The 13,615-nt window shown below is 44.5% G+C and overlaps 4 protein-coding genes across 4 annotated transcripts; 2 read left to right on the top strand and 2 right to left on the bottom strand.

The window, feature by feature from the left end:
- Positions 1 to 688: 688 nt before the first annotated feature.
- Positions 689 to 4,588, top strand: LOC140626392 (histone H2B type 1-C/E/F/G/I). Its single transcript, XM_072814155.1, has one exon. It carries the CDS (start codon positions 716 to 718, stop codon positions 1,094 to 1,096), a length of 381 nt encoding a protein of 126 aa, XP_072670256.1. The 5' UTR covers positions 689 to 715; the 3' UTR covers positions 1,097 to 4,588.
- A 1,148-nt stretch (positions 4,589 to 5,736) lies between these two features.
- On the bottom strand, positions 5,737 to 9,140 carry LOC140626388 (histone H3.1-like). Its single transcript, XM_072814152.1, has one exon. The coding sequence runs from the start codon at positions 9,138 to 9,140 to the stop codon at positions 8,730 to 8,732; it is 411 nt and encodes a 136-aa protein (XP_072670253.1). The 3' UTR covers positions 5,737 to 8,729.
- A 778-nt stretch (positions 9,141 to 9,918) lies between these two features.
- Positions 9,919 to 10,502, bottom strand: LOC140626390 (histone H2A type 1-E). The gene has a single exon (XM_072814154.1). It carries the CDS (start codon positions 10,500 to 10,502, stop codon positions 10,110 to 10,112), a length of 393 nt encoding a protein of 130 aa, XP_072670255.1. The 3' UTR covers positions 9,919 to 10,109.
- Positions 10,126 to 13,506, top strand: LOC140626394 (histone H2B 1/2-like). The gene has a single exon (XM_072814157.1). The coding sequence runs from the start codon at positions 11,079 to 11,081 to the stop codon at positions 11,343 to 11,345; it is 267 nt and encodes an 88-aa protein (XP_072670258.1). The 5' UTR covers positions 10,126 to 11,078; the 3' UTR covers positions 11,346 to 13,506.
- The last annotated feature ends 109 nt before the right edge of the window (positions 13,507 to 13,615 follow it).

Here is a 13,615-nt window from a genome sequence, read left to right as displayed (position 1 = left end):
GACAATTTACAGTTCCTGAGCGGTTTCAGAAGCTCTGCGCCTAGAGGTGATTGATCCAGTCCAGTCTCGTCCTTTATCATTTCTCAAAGTTTGACTTTGAAGCAGCGCTTTATTTTAGCAGTGGAAACACTCTATCCCAAAACTCCGAACACACTAACACTGGCACTCCTTCCAGACACTCCTCTCCTAGGAAACATAGAGATCGCACCGCTGTTGAAATGTAACGATCCTCTAATTCTGAAAGCTTAAATTTTGCCGACTTTGATCAAACCAAACTAGAAATGCCATGGCATAATTTTTAAAATATTTTAATAGCTAACTCTTGTATTCTTTTTGCTGTATTTAGTATCTGGGGAACTGCAATTTGGCAGGAAAATGGGGTCATAAATTTATAACAGGCTTCTGTCTCTTTAGGTCAGGACCTAGGGAGACACAAGGGCCATAAATATGTATTATTGACGAAACAGGAAGCTTTTGTTTTGAAAACGAAAACTTTTTTCTGATGGAGAAAAGACTGGAGTTGCTTCCACATAAACAGCCAATCAAAAAGTAGATTGGATTTCACCTTATTTGCATAAAAGGTTTCTATTGGCTTGATTTGCTCCAATCAGGCATTAAGACCCATTAAGCCGTTATTTGCATACAAGCCATATAAAAGTAGGCCAATGCCGCCCTTTGCTTTCACTTTCCTCGGTTTCAGTGTAGGGTTTGCATTATGCCTGAGCCCGCCAAGTCCGCGCCGGCCCCGAAGAAGGGCTCCAAGAAGGCGGTGACCAAGGCGCAGAAGAAGGACGGCAAGAAGCGCAAGCGCAGCCGCAAGGAGAGCTACTCGGTGTACGTGTACAAGGTGCTGAAGCAGGTGCACCCCGACACGGGCATCTCGTCCAAGGCCATGGGCATCATGAACTCGTTCGTCAACGACATCTTCGAGCGCATCGCGGGCGAGGCGTCGCGCCTGGCGCATTACAACAAGCGCTCGACCATCACGTCCAGGGAGATCCAGACGGCCGTGCGCCTGCTGCTGCCCGGGGAGCTGGCCAAGCACGCCGTGTCCGAGGGCACCAAGGCCGTCACCAAGTACACCAGCTCCAAGTAAACGTGCCAAGTAAGCGTCTCCTTCCCAACCCCAAAGGCTCTTTTCAGAGCCACTCACTCCTTCACGTAAAGAGCTTTAATACTGAATTGTAATAAGGAAAATCTGCCAAAGTTAAAATGTTTTTCTCCCTCAGTTTTATATTCCTGTTAATGTTTTCTCCGTAGCCTTTTTTTTTTTAAGTCTGTTCATGAGAGACGGAAGCAGAGACCTAGTCTGAAAGAACTAGGCTACCTGAGGGGATCCTAGTGTGGGACTGAATCCCAGGACCCCGGGATCATTACCCGAGCCAAAGGCAAGTGCTCAACCACTTGAGCCACCTTGGTACCCCTCAGTAGCTTATTTTGCTGGAACAGAGATGGTCTCCGCAAGTGCAGAGCAGAAAAACTTCCTTTGCAAACTAAGGCAGTTTGAGCTACTGCTCTGGGTTTAGGGTTTCAGGAGATGAAATTAACTCCGGGCAAAGCTTTTGCCAGGGCTTACAGCTGAAAAATTTTTGAGTTGTGCGGACAAGTTGAATTTATATTGGCATCCTTTATAGACGAACCTGTCCAGAGTGTATACTGTTTGGTGAGTCTGAGACTTTGTTTAGCAGAAAATTGGATACTGTATACTTGGTAGGTTGAGAAACTAATTTCATGGTAAATGGAAGAGGTTGAGGAAGACTTCCTGAAAAGAAAGACTATTGAATTACTCAACTGTGGCTATTCTGCAAGTAATAGAAGCATTCAGGCCTCTTGGATTTGTAAGAGGAGGAAGGGAAAGCAGCAAGAGCAAACAGCCTGGGAACAATTCCTCATTGGAGAAATGTCTGGCAGCCAGCAAAGAAGCCAGGTTTGAGTAATCTTCCCTTAGGAGGCTTGATAGGAATCATTAACAGAATACAATACAGCTATAGATATACAAAATACCTTGAGATTAATCTCAACCACAGCACTTCAGTTACTGTCCTCACTTTTGACAAGTCCACCCTTACAGGCATTTCGCTGTTGGATCATGGAGTGTGGGGCAGGGAGGGTGGTAGTTGGTAGTTGGTATTCCAGGATCATAGATCTGAATGCGCCTCACATTCTTGCCTAAAGGACATGTTGAGTGAAAGGACTAGAACTTCTGAGTTTATTTGTTCAGGTAGTGAGAGCCTGTTAAATTTCAGAAAGTGAGATCCTGGGAAAGAGTGAGCAGGATAAAAACAATCCTTGACCTCACAGGGTTCCTACTCTAGAATGGACATTTAAATAGTAATCTTACAGCCTTAACAGAAGGGGTAAGCCTCTGAGGGTCACTTTAGCATTGCCAAAGCTGAATGGATTTATCTTGAAAAGCAATTCTGGAAGGAAGGTGGAGCAAGAGACAATGATAAGGAAAAAGGAGACAATAAGGAAAGGAAAATCCATGTGCAGACAAAGATGCAGAGTTTGTATTTATGGACTATAGTTAACAAGGGCGATGTATTTATATATTCATCTGGCCATGTCTCATCTGGTTCACAGGGATTTTGTAGAAGTCCTAGTGCTGTACCTTACTAAAATGTAAGATCTTACTGAAATGTAGAAAGGAATGCTAGGATAGTAAATCTTGTCCATTGATCCTCTTAAGGACTATTTTTTATGTACACCTAAGAGTTAGTATTAGATACACTTGGAAGTGACCAACAACCTAAAATAGTCACTGGTTAAACTCGATAAAAGTCTAGTTCTCATGCTCAGGCCTGGAATGGGGCCCTGCTCTCCTTAGAAAACTCCTCTCCCTCTGTGTGCAACGTGTGTTTTCTCTATTATTTGAGAATATTCTCAAATATATTCTGCTATGAAAATCTATAGAGGACCAAGACGAGACCAATTAATCAGATGAATAAAACATAAGAAATGTTAGGTAGGTAATTCCTAAGTAAGAAACTTCTAAGAAGTGTTGAATAGATAAACAAGGAATTTTATGAGATACAGGCATAATTGAAAAGCTATATTTACCAAAAATCATAAATTAGTGCCTGGAAGACATGTTTCACATAGAGAAAGTAAGTAGAGCTTGTGGACTTCACAGAGATAGGACAAGACGAAAGAACCAAGAAGCGCCAGATATTTGTGAGACACCAAATATTTGTGAGGTATTCAGTATTTATGTAGTCTTATATTGTCCACCCACTGGTGACTTCTGCTTTAGCCACATTTGCCGTCTGCAGACAACACCGACATAAAAGGCATGGCTGCTTGGGATGTAACTGTCAGCCTATAAGGGAGGCCTTGTGCATCAGAAATGGCCTGCCTGGTGGTAATCTGGTATCTGAAGACATTAAGGTCATTTCCTACAAGTGAATCTAGCTGTCAGTCGTATCATACCCCTTCCACCTTGTAGTCCAAGATGTCCACTCCAGCTACAGCTATCTTGTTCACTTTCCGTCCTGAATGAAGGAGAAAAGGATAAGGAAACACCCCCCACCATTTACTGAAATCCTGAGGATGCCATAAATCTGCCTTTGTTAATATACCATCAGCCAAAAATAGTCGATGGCCACACTAGCTACAAAAGAAGCTCAGGGAGTTTAATTAGTGTGTAAGAAAGGAAAACCCATTTCAGGGGACAGCTGTGTGGTAGTCGCTGCCATAGCTACTATAAGTAGGTAATTCCTACCTAAGTGGATAATTACAAATATTATCAATAAGACAGGAGGGAAACTGATGAGTTCTTACATCTACAGTAAGACACTGGAGTTTCCTGGTACAATACAAATGAATTGTAAATATTGGCAATACTTGCTTTAGTTGAGGAGAAAACAAAATGATACAAGTCTAGTTAGGAGCACATTTTCCTTTTCAGATGAACGATGCTCAACACAATTGGGAATCGTGATTGAGCTAGGTGGAATCAGTACAAGGCTTGGGAGACCAAGAAGACACGATGGAAAGTGGAGGAAGGCTTCTATATGGTCAGACTTACAGCCTGTCAATAAAGTCAGGCTGAGTTGGGAGTCCAGTGATAGCCAAATGATTTTAATGGACATTCCAGCCCAACAATCTAGTAGACAAGTCCCAGTCCTACCTGCCTCAGTTTTGGCTTTTAGGTTTTTTTTATCTTGGTGGATTTTCTCAATTCATTCAACTCATTGTCTCAACTCATTCTTCATGCACTGAACCTCCTAAAGACCCAGTCTTGCCTTTTGTTCTAAAAAACTCTGCTCTCTCATTTCAAAATACCCAGACGTGTTCCTCAAAGCCTCCCATGTCATGAATACCTACATCACTCAACTGTATCATTCCATCAAAGCACAAAGGTGAACCAGGCATGGTCTCTGTTATCCAGGACATGAAATATTGTCTCGTAGAGAAAATAATAATGTACACAACTACAAAAGAGCAATAAAATATGCTTAAAATTGGAGGCATTTGAGGCCCAGAGCTTGGGCTGAAATTTGTTTCATCGTTTACTAGCTAGGTGACCAGAGGCATGGTGTGGAACTACTCAGTTTGTTTATGTACTTTCTTCTGAAAAATGATGACAGTGATTATTTGGAACCTCAGATCTCTTTGTATCTTAAATAAATTATCACGTAGTTAATACTCTTTCCTTAACTACTGGTGTCCTTGAAACAGGCTGGCAGACCTCCATGAGATAAACACTTATCCATTCCTGCCCTTGCCTCTTGGATCACCATCTAAATTGGGTGTGCTCAAGAACATGGAGTCATACTTTTAAAAAATATTATAAACATGTGCATCAATACTTAATTTACCTAGAAACTCCAGCTTGAGAAAACAGAAGACAACCCTGGTTCTATCTAGTTGGTCATCAGACCTGTGGCCATGACCGCGAATTTTCTCCCAGCTTAGGATCTGTTTAGTCACAACTGTAGCTTCTCTGTGGAATGATCTTCTCACAGGTGTGTGTACACCTGTCTCCTGTCTCCCTCTTAGCTTCCTGCCTCGGCTCAGTGGCGTCTTAGTGGTGAAATCTTCCCCACTCAACCTATTTAAAACCACAACCCTCTACTACCCATGCCTCCACTCTCTGGCAGTCCTTAATCTTTTGGCCTGTTTTCTCTTTCTTTCTCTCTCTCTCTCTCTCTCTCTCTCTTTCTCTTTCTCTCTCTCTTTTAAAGATTTTTTTTTATTTATTTGAGAGACAGAGAGAGCACATGTAGGCAGAGCAGCAAGCGGAGAGAAAAGCAGGCACCACACTGGGCAGGAAACTGGACACAGGGTGGATCCCAAGACCCTGGGATCACTGCCCGAGCCAAAGGCAGACATTTAACCAACTGAGGCACCCAGATGCCCCAATCCCTTTAATCTTGTTACCTACCAAAATACTATATTTGTTTATTTCCTGTCACCCACAAAGACGGTATCCGTGAGCTCCACACAGGGTACTTTACCCAAGTTATTCACTGCTCTGTTTCTGGCACCTAGAACAATGCGGAGCACATAGTAAGCACTCTAGTTTTTGATGGATGGATGAAGTAAAATTAAACTATGCAGGTAACATGCAACAGTCATCCATTCTCTAGTACCAGAGATAAAGTCCATGACTGAATTATTCTACTGTGTGAATAGTTCACCTCAGTTTCTTCATCATTTATTTGGGCTACTAATGGCCCCTAAGCCACAGAGTTATTGTGTAGATTAAATAAAATGACCTATGTAGACACCAAATTATACTTTGTTTTCATTTATCTTTTAAAGATTTTATTTACTTATTTGAGAGTACAAGCAAGGGGGAGCAGTAGGCAGGGGATGCGGGACTCAATCCCAGGATCCTGGAATCATGACCTGAACCAAAGGTAGACACTTAACAGAATGAGCCACCCTGGTGTGCCCCCCAAATTACACTTTTGAACTAATGAAGTCATGACTCTTTTACCTAGACAGTTCCCAAGGCAGGTATTGTTAACAGCTCTATTGGGCAAATGACACAACAGATACTGAGCTGCTATCCAGAGCTTGCAGCTGGCTGTCAGAGGCCTTAGATTCTTCCAGAAACACTGCCGCTGACTGAGCCAGTGAAGTACTGAAGGGTAGCTCACCCCTGTTCCTGATACAAGCACTTCTTGCCTAAAACCCTAAGGACATTTGCATCTGTAATCCTTATTTTGCAATCCAAATAAATGGAAGGTGTCACCTGAGGGTAAACATTTTGCCTGTGGCAAAAAAAAAAAAAAAAACACTAATGAGTATGAAGTACCAGGATATGAATGGCATTTAACCCTTAATTTTCAGACTTTTTTCTCTATATAAAATGCTAAAGGTCAGCTTCTATTTTCAAGGTCTGAAGAGCATAAAGCAGGGCCCTCCTTTTTGTACTGGAGCACTATTGAGACTATCTAAATAGAGAGCAGAACCTGCTTAAGTGGGAAACAAACACAGAAATTCCTTCCTATGTTCAACTCCTCTCAAGGCCTTACATCTCAGAACTAAAGTCTACAAGCCCCTCCTTGATCCGGCTTCTTTTTGCTTCTCTGTGTCTCCTCCTGCTGTGCTCCTCCTGCTGTGCTCCACCCGCTCCAGGCAGCCACCTGGCCCCTTACCCTCCCCTCTCCACTAATTTCAAGTCTATGCTGATGTCATCTTTATAGGTAGCCTAATCCAAATTTCACCTTCCCGTAACACTCCTTATTCTAGCTTTATTTCTCTCCTTCTTGCATTTAATATACTACACATATCTGATTTTATTGTCTCTCCTTCCTAGACTCACATGTAAACTCCTCAAGGGCTAGGAATTCTGAATGGATTGTTGGAGTATATTCCCAATGCGCAGAACAGGACCTGGCACATTGCAAACTATCAACAAATACATGAAGAGTAACCAAAATTTTAAAATCCATCAATGCTAACCAATGTTGGTTGGTTGGGGAAATTGTCATGGCACCCTAATTAGGTTTTAAAATGGTGGACATGTTTTAAAATATTGAGAGCGAAAAGGATAAAATTTTCTTTCCAATGATCAAGGCAGCTGGGTGGAAGAGACACAGATAAAACATTTGGCTAGTGTTGATGATGTTGAAACCAGGTGCAGGGCACACAGAGTTTATTAAACTAATGTTTCTACTTCCATATAATTCTGAAATGCCACATAATAAAAAAAATGAAAAGAATAGCTAGGAAAGAAGGAAAATATAAACTGATAAATAAATAATGACCATGGAGAAAGATAGGTGAAAACCTAAACAGGACTGTGTGCCCAGTGTGAAGATAGACAGGTATCCACAAGTTGCCTGCCAGGAACTTCCTCTTTGTAGCATCCCTTAAAACCTGGTATTGTCAATTGCCCAAAGCAGGTCCATCTCTCATCACAGACTCACATTAACACTGTCCCCAGGAATTACTACAAAAACCAGATACTATTTGATTCATAGCAGAGATTTAATAGTCCTCAAGCAAGCCAGGAAATCGTCTTTAGAAGAGCAGTATGTTTCCTCCAAAAGCAAGCTCACTCTCAGAAAGCCTGATTCTGCAGATAAATCATTGCTAAACCTGCAGTCAAAGCAATAGGAGCAAATCACAAGATTGGAATGTATTATGCAGCATCTGCTCTTGACTAGCGACCTGTTGGAAACGCCTGAGTTTTAATGATTACAATTGCCTGGGATTACCCTCCAGGCTACAATTAGAATGCCACTGACTGGCCCACGGGCAGATATTTTTTATAAAACCTCCAGTTGTACTGTGCACTCAATATCAAGGTCCCTGATCTCTAGATGAAACTACCTTCCCTGGTTCTTTTCTTGTGCAATTGATTTACAGATCATTTAATTCTGTGACATAAGCATGCTGTTTGCAAATGCTTATTCCTAGTATTCCTATGGAGAGGTCACAGGTTCCTCTGTTGATGAGCCCAAAAATACTTTTGAAAATAGGCTTCTTAAACTAGTGTTAGGTCAACCACCTGAGGTGAACGTGACACAATGTCAATTTTCACTAGGCCTGCATAGGACAGGATGGGATAATCTACATCTTTTGCAAGCTCCCAAGTGATGCCCATGTCACCGGTGGACAGAGGCAGAGTCAAGGACCACACAAGTCATTAATGGTCTTAAATTGTTACCAGTAAGCTCCTTAGAAATCCTGAGTCTAGGTAACATCCGGGTGGCTCAGCAGTTGAGCATCTGCCTTTGGCTCAGGTCATGATCCCAAGTCCTGGGATAGTGTCCCTTATTGAGCTCGAGAGGACGCTGGTTTTCCCGCTGCCGGTCTTTCATTAATTAAAAAAAAAAAAAAACCCTGAATCGAATTCCATAGAAATCAAGTACCAGCCTGCATCTTTCTAAGATTTTACATGAGAACCAAGACTTCACTTTTATCAAGTCATGGGAATTGAGCAAATTAGTTTCAGACATGAAGTCAAACATGTCCACAGAACTAGTTTTGCAACGGTCATTGCCCAAACTTGCGAAAACTTACACCGAAGCATTCTGCACATAGGGAGAGGCTGAAAGGAGGAGCGGAGGGCACAACTGAAAGCCCAGGAAAAGAGCAAACATCACGTACCAAACCTCCACCTTTTAAGAGCTCACCTTAACACCAAGAACCAACTTAAAACGGGTTTAAAAAAGACTCGAAATTGAGGGAACACAATTACAGCAATTTTAGAGAAAAAGTGGGTGGCTCTTAGAAGAGCCTTTGAGTTAATTCAATTAGCGGGGGAAGCTTTACGCCCTCTCCCCGCGGATGCGGCGCACCAGCTGGATGTCCTTGGGCATGATGGTGACGCGCTTGGCGTGGATGGCGCAGAGGTTGGTGTCCTCGAAGAGCCCCACCAGGTAGGCCTCGCACGCCTCCTGCAGCGCCATGACGGCCGAGCTCTGGAAGCGCAGGTCGGTCTTGAAGTCCTGCGCGATCTCGCGCACCAGGCGCTGGAACGGCAGCTTGCGGATCAGCAGCTCCGTGGACTTCTGGTAGCGCCGGATCTCGCGCAGGGCCACCGTGCCGGGCCGGTAGCGGTGCGGCTTCTTGACGCCGCCGGTGGCCGGCGCGCTCTTGCGGGCCGCCTTGGTGGCCAGCTGCTTGCGCGGGGCCTTGCCGCCCGTCGACTTGCGCGCCGTCTGCTTCGTACGAGCCATCTCGAGAAAACAGAGAGAAGACTACACTACCAAGTCTCGCAGACTACATTGCCCTTATATATACTCAGAACCGTTCCGATTGGTCTTGCATTTTTCAAAACTCCCGCGCGATGAAACCATTGGCTGAAGCTGAGGACGTGATTGGTGGACCACTGGAGGCTCCGATTGGATAAATTATTAAACATTCCAATCCGGTCTTTGTTGTAGTCAGCCAATCCAGAAATTAACCTTAGGATGTTCTGCTTCAACTCCTCTCAGATTCCAAATAAGGCATAACCAGGGGGCAGGGGAAGATGCTAACTCTGGCTCAGGAGACTCACGTAATGGAGCGCAAGACGGAGGGTCACGTCTTAAGAACAAATTTGTTTTCTGATGGTTACTTTAACTGAATTGAATAGCGGGGACAGCCCCTTTCTATATCCACTCTGGGAAACCACAGGTAAGACGACTGGCCCGGGGACGAAGCGGTCACCACCGTGTGACAAATGTTGGGATTTCCTTTCATTCACTTCAGCATAGAAACAGCCTGCGCCGATTTCCGGTCCCATACTTTTTTTGCCTTACGGCATCCCAGGCTACCACCCCTCCCATGGAGGTTCATTGAATTATCCCTTACTTCTGGTTTCCTCACTGTAGGTGTATTACTCGCTAAACATGGTTGAACATGGAGGCCCCTGTCCATCTACATAAAGCTAGGGTTTTGCAAACATTACCATCACTAACTAGCTTCCCCTCACGTATTAGAACCTTGCCTACCATACTCCGGTTTCTGTCCAAGTTAAGCAGCCACAATTTATTGCAATGGATACACTGATTTTACTATCCAGAGCCCGTGCCCGTGTAAGGCTTACGTAATAGAAAAGCAACACTTTGTTACAAGCTTCCTAATTTGAAAATGTGGACGGCTCTGAAAAGAGCCTTTGGATGGGAAAATAAACTTTAGATGCACAAAGAGGTATTTAGGTAGGTTTACTTCCCCTTGGCCTTGTGGTGGCTCTCGGTCTTCTTGGGCAGCAGCACGGCCTGGATGTTGGGCAGGACGCCGCCCTGCGCGATGGTCACGCGGCCCAGCAGCTTGTTGAGCTCCTCGTCGTTGCGGATGGCCAGCTGCAGGTGGCGCGGGATGATGCGCGTCTTCTTGTTGTCGCGGGCCGCGTTGCCCGCCAGCTCCAGGATCTCGGCCGTCAGGTACTCCAGCACGGCCGCCAGGTACACCGGCGCGCCCGCCCCGACCCGCTCCGCGTAGTTGCCCTTGCGGAGCAGGCGGTGGACGCGGCCCACCGGGAACTGGAGCCCGGCCCGCGACGAGCGCGTCTTGGCCTTGGCGCGAGCCTTGCCGCCCTGCTTCCCGCGACCTGACATGATAGCACAGCAACAACGCAGTAAAAAACAGGAGTCGAGACCTGCAAAACGCAAAAAGCTAAACTATTATACCCTGAGGCGGTTTCGTAAAGCAGCTTATGCCGTTGGCACAGAAGAAATTCCAGCCAATCAAAAGACACAGCCAGAGAGCAACAATGCCCCTAATTTGCATAGAACGTTTGTGAGTTACAAGATCAAATTATTTAAGGTTGAACTACGGGGAAAGACCAATGAGAGCTTAGGATAAAGAAGGAGCCTATCGGCGGTTAGGATACTGTAGAAGCCAATCAGAAATGTAAGTCTGCAATCCCTAATTTGCATACGTGTCAAATAAATAGGAGGGCGCTTGGTCGCGGGCGTACTTTTTTCGTTGCGTTTTAGTACTGGTTTCTGATTGTAAAGCCCGAGCCCGCCAAGTCCGCGCCGGCCCCGAAGAAGGGCTCCAAGAAGGCGGTGACCAAGGCGCAGAAGAAGGACGGCAAGAAGCGCAAGCGCAGCCGCAAGGAGAGCTACTCGGTGTACGTGTACAAGGTGCTGAAGCAGGTGCACCCCGACACGGGCATCTCGTCCAAGGCCATGGGCATCATGAACTCGTTCGTCAACGACATCTTCGAGCGCATCGCGGGCGAGGCGTCGCGCCTGGCGCATTACAACAAGCGCTCGACCATCACGTCCAGGGAGATCCAGACGGCCGTGCGCCTGCTGCTGCCCGGGGAGCTGGCCAAGCACGCCGTGTCCGAGGGCACCAAGGCCTTCACCAAGTACACCAGCTTCAAGCAAACTCCTGTGCAACTACGACAACGACTTCAGGCCCTTTTAAGAGCCACCCATATGCTCATTTAAAGAGCTGTAACTTAAGCTTGAAAATGACCAGTACAGCCATTGTAATACTTTGTCAAGCAGTATTAATCTAGAAGCAAAACGTAATTCCAGCCTGTGAGAATCACCAAAGGGTAAATCTATGCAACTGGACTATTGTGTTCTCTTAGCTGCTCTGGTAGCTCCTTACTGAGTGTAATGTTCCTGGAGGCCCACCACACTTGGAGAGGCTTCGTTTCCCCATTTTGTTTCGCTTTGTTATTTCCACTACCCTAGATCAGGGAGTAATTAGGGGCAAAGTTGGGCAAAGTGTCGGGTGGCCCTAAATTAAAAGAGGAACATTCTTTTAGAAAATCCACTTGCTGTGAGCATCCGAGTGGCTACAGTGGCATCTAATGGAGCCATGTACTATCTGCGACTTGCATTTCTAAATCCCAGCGGATTTCTTGCCAGTCTCAAACCCATGTCCTTCCAATTCCACCAGTTTCTTCGCCAAAAACGTTAACGTAGTCTAAATACTGCCTCTTGCAAAGGTCAGGAATTCATCCATTAGAGTTTTCTACCTGGCTTAAATATACAAGAATGTAAGAGACACTACAACTGGAATATGTGAAGGAAGAGGAAGCAAGTGAAAGTCCATCTGTGATGGGGGCGGGGGTGGGCAGGGCATAAGGATCTGCCTCAGCCTCTTCACTTTCCAGTCCCAAGATCTCCCTAAACCTCTCCAAGTCCAGTGACTTATTCATGCCCTGGGATTTTATTTTAAGGGAGAAAAGTCACAAGGCATTAATATTCTTGTGCCTGTCCGCGTGATTTCAGCCTACAATCACCTATGAAATGGAATCTCCCATATTACAAATGAATGAGAAATTAAGGTTAAGTAACTCCTTACTGAAACGTGGGATCTGAATCCCTAAGGACTGTTTGCACACAGACTTTCAAGCAATAGAGGCCAGTTGCAATCTTAGGAATAGGGAAACCGGCTCAGAAGGAAAATTAAGTATTAGAATAAAACTAAATTAAAACTGGTCAGAAGATACACTTGTTCTTTGATGCACAACACAGGCCTTAAACCACCCAAAGTATATAATGAGCTATGGAAGCTAAGGATCTCCTTATGGCAAATTTAACTTTTCTGAGTGCTGTGCCATAGAGGGGAAGCCATGAGCATTAGCAGTATAAAACTAAGCTCAAAAACCTCATTTTCTACTTACTAGCCCAACCCCTCAGGATCCTGTAAGTCTGCTTTAACATGTAAAAATTCCCTTGGAAACTTCCTTTATCACTACCCATCAAGGTATCTATTAGCAATCATCCTCCAAACATATGATCCACTGATATACATCTGAAGAGTCTCGTGACTGAGTTTTTACTAAGTAATAATAATGACCTTTCCTAACAATAGCTAGCCCTCTTCGGATCCTGGAAACCTTGTTTCCGAAATACCTTGGAGGCTTGTGCTGTCCCTAAGCCCTTCCCAACTGGAAAGTATTTACTGGGCCACTCCTCATGACCCCAGGGCAGCTCTTCCTGCCCATGGGTCCTGTCCCTATTCCTTAATAAAACCACCTTTTTGCACCAAAGATGTCTTAAGAATTCTTTCTTGGCTATTGGCTCCAAACCCCAACTATTTCCTATATAAGTGACTCAATTTTGTAATAGGACTTGTGAAGAAGATACTCTAAGCCCCACATGTGATTAAGGCATTCATTTCTTGCTCTCCAAAGCTAATTTTAAGCACATTTGAAAACAAATATACTACCATGGCTTAAGGAGGAATCCCTTAAAACAAGATATAGTTGTGAAAGACTGTTTCAATGCTAAATTTAGGCCAATTTCTTAAACTGTCTGTGAACATTTCCTTACCTCTAAAATGGGAATGATAACTAACACATGGCATTGCTGGATGATCAGTAAAAGAACACTATAAAGCGTTTAGGACAGTTCTTATGCAGAGGAAAGTCTTCCAAAACGTTAATGACAGCTAAAGCCTCTGGTTGAAATGATAGGGAAGGTGAGTTGGTCCTGCCCATATTGGAATCTGAGTCCTGAAGCTTTGAACAAGTCAGTAGACTCCAAAGCCTAGCAGCACGTTATTCTAGTTAAGAGTTCCTCAACTGGCAAGGTGAATGACAATCTAATCCATTCTAACAGTCTACACCCCTCTTTAGGACCATCTCTTCACCCTGAACTTTTTTTTTTTTTTTTAAGATTTTATTTATTTATTTGTGAGAGACACACAGAGAGAGGCCAAGACACAGCCAGTGAGAGAAGCAGGGAGCCTGATGTGGGAC

This window comes from Canis lupus, chromosome 37 (genome assembly GCF_048164855.1).
Source record: "Canis lupus baileyi chromosome 37, mCanLup2.hap1, whole genome shotgun sequence".
NCBI classification, from domain to species: Eukaryota; Metazoa; Chordata; class Mammalia; order Carnivora; family Canidae; genus Canis; species Canis lupus.
This window is presented reverse-complemented; position numbering and strand designations above follow the sequence as displayed.

Excerpts from the sequence above, each read along its gene's own strand:
- LOC140626390 (XM_072814154.1), bottom strand. The coding sequence starts at position 10,502 with ATGTCAGGTCGCGGGAAGCAGGGCGGCAAGGCTCGCGCCAAGGCCAAG.
- LOC140626392 (XM_072814155.1), top strand. The coding sequence starts at position 716 with ATGCCTGAGCCCGCCAAGTCCGCGCCGGCCCCGAAGAAGGGCTCCAAG.
- LOC140626388 (XM_072814152.1), bottom strand. The coding sequence starts at position 9,140 with ATGGCTCGTACGAAGCAGACGGCGCGCAAGTCGACGGGCGGCAAGGCC.
- LOC140626394 (XM_072814157.1), top strand. The coding sequence starts at position 11,079 with ATGGGCATCATGAACTCGTTCGTCAACGACATCTTCGAGCGCATCGCG.